At 37.9% G+C, this 4,342-nt stretch overlaps 1 protein-coding gene across 7 annotated transcripts in view; it reads left to right on the top strand.

Moving 5' to 3' along the window:
- Nucleotides 1-336: 336 nt before the first annotated feature.
- LOC107666323 (eukaryotic translation initiation factor 4B-like) overlaps nucleotides 337-4,342 on the top strand; it is a 22,267-nt gene continuing 18,261 nt past the window's right edge. For all 7 annotated transcript variants that reach the window (XR_001631657.1, XM_016457578.1, XM_016457609.1 and 4 more), the window contains exons 1-2: nucleotides 337-636; nucleotides 2,716-2,856. Coding sequence is in view for 6 of the 7 variants with exons in the window: in XM_016457578.1 (XP_016313064.1) it covers nucleotides 540-636; nucleotides 2,716-2,856 (238 nt within the window). In the remaining variant the exon portion in view is untranslated. The remainder of the gene's footprint in view (nucleotides 637-2,715; nucleotides 2,857-4,342) is intronic.

The following is a 4,342-nucleotide window of genomic DNA, read 5'->3' as shown; positions in this document are numbered from 1 at the left end:
TCTGTATGGAAAAATCTCCATAAAAGTTCTTTGTGCATTTTTCTTTTTTTCTACTTATTACTTTGCACTTTTTGTTAGAAATGTTTATTTAATATTTATTCAAGTTTTTTAAGGTATCTAATATTTTGATACTTAAGTTTGTTGTCATTTGGAAGTGTGTAGGCCTTCTTGCATTATTATGCTGTTACATTATGATTATATATTCAGTGGCATAAAATGGTCTTTAAAATGCAATAATAATATCAATAATATTTATACTATAATATCGCTTATCGCAATTATTTCTGGGGCAATATATCGCACAACAAAAAGTAGTTATGTGACAGGCCTACTTACAAAATGATAACACGCTTTGAAGCTCGCGATCAGCGCCCTCTACTGGTCAAAACACAACAAAATACAAGCGCGCTCTCAGTTATATAATTATCTAATGCAATGGAATGCATTCATTTTAATTACGGTCTGTGTGACCAAATACATTTAGGGAGCACTGTTTATAATCGAACCCTAAGCATAAAGACTACATTACCCAAGATGCCATGAGCGCGGCGCTGGATGCGCGCCGACGTCACGCAACAAGCCCCGCCCCCATCCGGGGATATGACACGCTCTCCTTCTGCAGTATGGCGGCTTCAGGTGAGGATTTTATAGATTTGTGCCTGGGCCGGTTGGGACATTTCGGGTGCGGCGTGTCATTTGTGTCGGGGACATTTCTTTCAGCGGCAGATAAAGTGCGTCGTACCCGTGATGGAATCGATTTAGTGGCGAGGGCTGATTGTAAAAGCTTGATCTTGAGTTGTGAAGGGACGCTGCGTAGAAACTGCACCAGCAGCTGTGTTTGTGTGCACGAGAACATACTGATCAGCTTATTTACCTTCTATTCCGACAACACGGAAGCGCTGTTTACATGTCTTAACAGCACATTTGTACTCTGCTCGTTTCTCAGACAGAAAATGAAGCACATGCAGCCAAGCCCGTGTCTGTATGCTTGCTGCTTTGTGTTGTCGTTACATTGTAACTGTTTTGTTTTCCCACATGTAAATGCAACATTGCTTTGCTTTGTTTACAAGACACGACCGAAATAAACAACTGGCTCGAGCGCGTGTACGCGTGAATAGCTGTGTAAGCGCAGAGTTGAGGGAGGGGCTGCTGTAACTTCATTCCCGCGTTTCTTACAAAATACATCGCCTTGTTTGAGCAGAGCATAAATAACTAACAAATTTGGTGCAAAATGCATGCCCCTTGTTTAATGGCAAACTTAATCACAGCAGCTCGATCAGAGATCTCCTGCGCTGTCCCGGGACAAACGCTCAGTGCAGCTCAATTAGAGATCTCCTGCGCTGTCCCGGGACAAGTAGTTGTCTTTGCCATTTTGGGATGAACACTCTGTGTTGATTTATTAGAGGGGTGAATTTACAAAATGTCCCTAATGCGAATTTTAATTTGATCTGTTAACAAAAATATATTACGTTGTTAACTTAATTTTTATGTTATTTATTGTTATTTTTATTTTTACTTTATTGTTATTATTTAATTTTTCATATATTTTTACTTTTTATTATTAGTAGTAGAAGTATTATATAGATTTTTTTCTAATTTTTACTTTATTTTATTTACTTTTTTGCTTTTTATTATTATTATTAGTAGTAGTAGTAGTAGTATATTCTCCTATTTGTTTTTTATTAATTCTTTTTTTTTAAACACTAAATTCTTTTTTAGTGACCGTTACCATGATTTTGTATGGTAATGGTAAACACTTGAGCAGATACTTGTGGAAGTTCTTTTGCATTGTGTAGTTTCATGACCTCAAGCACAAGGCTTGCATTCTCACATGAAACTCTTAACCGTCTGCCATGTTACCGTACTGATGGTACAATGCCATTTACTTTAAGACATTAAGTTTTTCTGATAGTATTTTAAAATCGTACAGAACAAAGAAATCTCATATGCATTTATATGTGAATGCAGCGATCCTAGGAGAAAATGGAACAAAACCACATTTATACACATCTTGTCAAGCCTTAAACCTCTTTTAGGATTCAATTTTGATTCACTTTTGAAATGTTAGTGTGTTTTGATTATGTGTAGATATAGGGGGTAGTAAAATCATCATTCAGGAGGAAGGTTGATTCTTCCTTCTATTTTCTCTAAAGCCAGTGTGCCTGAGTCATTGCACATGCATTGAGCTTAAGGATAATGTTGTCAGAACTTGGGGGCTATGTTTTGGTTTTGCAGCGGGGTGTCGTAGCCCTACAGTAAACACTGATTCAGTTGCACAGAGCTGGAATGTCCTGACAGTGCAGTTTGTCACAAAGAGCTCAGAAGTGTGTTGTAGCTCACTACAATGCTTCTCTCCACATGTTAACCGCAGCAGTCTGCAACAGATGAGAGTCAATCTGGCCTGGAGATAGATGTTCTTGTTTTCTAAATGCAGCAGTTTGTCTATGCAAATTATGTAGGGCCAGTTAGTCTACATTTACTGAATTACATTAAATGCTAATTAAATATGCCAACTTGGATAACTGTTGATCTTCTGCTTTGTCATCCAATTGCAGTTGTAATTGCATATGTAAGCCACAACAGACTTTTATATTCACAATCCATTTGTTCTCATCGGTGATGCTAAGTCATGGTGTTTGAGCATAATGGTGAAGCACTGGAGACCTTATTATGCTGTTTTCAATGTGTACTTATTGTTTATTTATTTTTTGACAGCTAAAAAGAATAAGAAAAAGGGTAAGACCCTTACCCTGACTGACTTCTTAGCGGAGGACAGCGGGGGAAATGCTCCGCCGAGTTATGCACCCACAAAGCCCACAAGCTGGGCCGACGAGACCGATGACCTGGAGGGAGATGGTGAGATTCAGATATGGGATTAAACATCTACCACATTTACATTTTTGATGCTTGGCTTTCAAAATATGCTTTTACAATGTTGTTCATATTTCGATGACTTTTTTGTTGATTTAAAGGGGTCATATTTCACGCAAAGAAAGAAGGCGTAACTTTTATTCTAGCTGTTGTATTGTTGCCGCCGCCACCATGTCGTGAAGGCGCTGTGCTAGCCCGCCGTGTGAAACTACTTTGTTTGGCCTTCCAAAAGAGGACACGACTAGAAATCAGTGGTTAAGTTGTTTTTAATTTCATTTAATTAATTTATGCATTTAGCAGACGCTTTTATCCAAAGCGACTTACAGTGCATTCAGGCTATACATTTTTTACCAGTATGTGTGTTCCCTGGGAATCGAACCCACGACCTTTTGCGATTTTAAAACAATGTTCCAGAACAGTTCAACCCAAATATTCCGATGTGTGCAGCGCATTTTATGGAGGACCGTTTCCTGATCCTGGAAGAGTAGACTACAATGCCGGCTGTTCTGACTCACAGACTGTAAGTACGTTTTCATTTTAAGGATTTGCCACTGATGATTCAAACGCGAGTTTTGAGCAGTGCAGAGTAGCGCTTGTTGTTTGTCATTTCTCAGATCACAAATGCAGACATGGTTTTATGTTTAAGCGGCATGATGCAACGCAATGCGAAAAAAAACCGCATAAACAGATTTCATTACACCAAATACACAAAATAATGTTCTTTTTAGCAACATCATATGACCCCTTTAAAAATTGCACAGATAATGTGTATAAAGCACATAACAATTTACTTCCCAAATGTATACAGAGGCTGTTTAAAATGAGAGATCACACGAGTAATGATCAATATCACACTTGTAGCCGTGTGATATGGCTGTATATCAGCATGGCTGTGATTCGACAGCAGGTAATCACAGCATGCTGATCTACAGCCATATGACACGGCTACAAGTGTGATATTGTTTATGCAACAGTTTATAAATAAAAAAGAGACAACAACAGTGTGTCTTTAAAAACCCTGTTTTGTGTGGAACTACTTCTAATCTTGAACTACTTCTAATGCGGAACTAAACTAATTAAAATCTCAGTTTGACATCTGAACCCAAGCCTCCGTTACTAATTCAAAAACGTCACTTTAGAACTAGTAACGAAGGAACGTTGAGTTGCTTAATTACTGTATCACTGTATTAAAAGCTCACTGTATTATGTAGAGTATTATGAGAGAAAGATGGACTGAGTGAGTGTGATTACTTGCTTTTGATACAACATTCATTCTTCAGCTCAATCTCATATATAAAACATTAGTTTGAATGTCCGCTGAGGAAAGTGATATTTTTGTTGTACTGTCCTTTTATCTGTTAAGGGTGATTTCTAGGGCTGGGTAAAAAATATCGATATCTCGATATTAATCGATTCTCATTTTTACGGAACGATATCGATTCTTAAATCCCAAGAATCGATTAGTCTAGCC

The sequence above is a fragment of the Sinocyclocheilus anshuiensis genome, unplaced genomic scaffold (assembly GCF_001515605.1).
Source record: "Sinocyclocheilus anshuiensis isolate Anshui unplaced genomic scaffold, SAMN03320099.WGS_v1.1 scaffold201, whole genome shotgun sequence".
Taxonomy (NCBI): domain Eukaryota; kingdom Metazoa; phylum Chordata; class Actinopteri; order Cypriniformes; family Cyprinidae; genus Sinocyclocheilus; species Sinocyclocheilus anshuiensis.
This window is presented reverse-complemented; position numbering and strand designations above follow the sequence as displayed.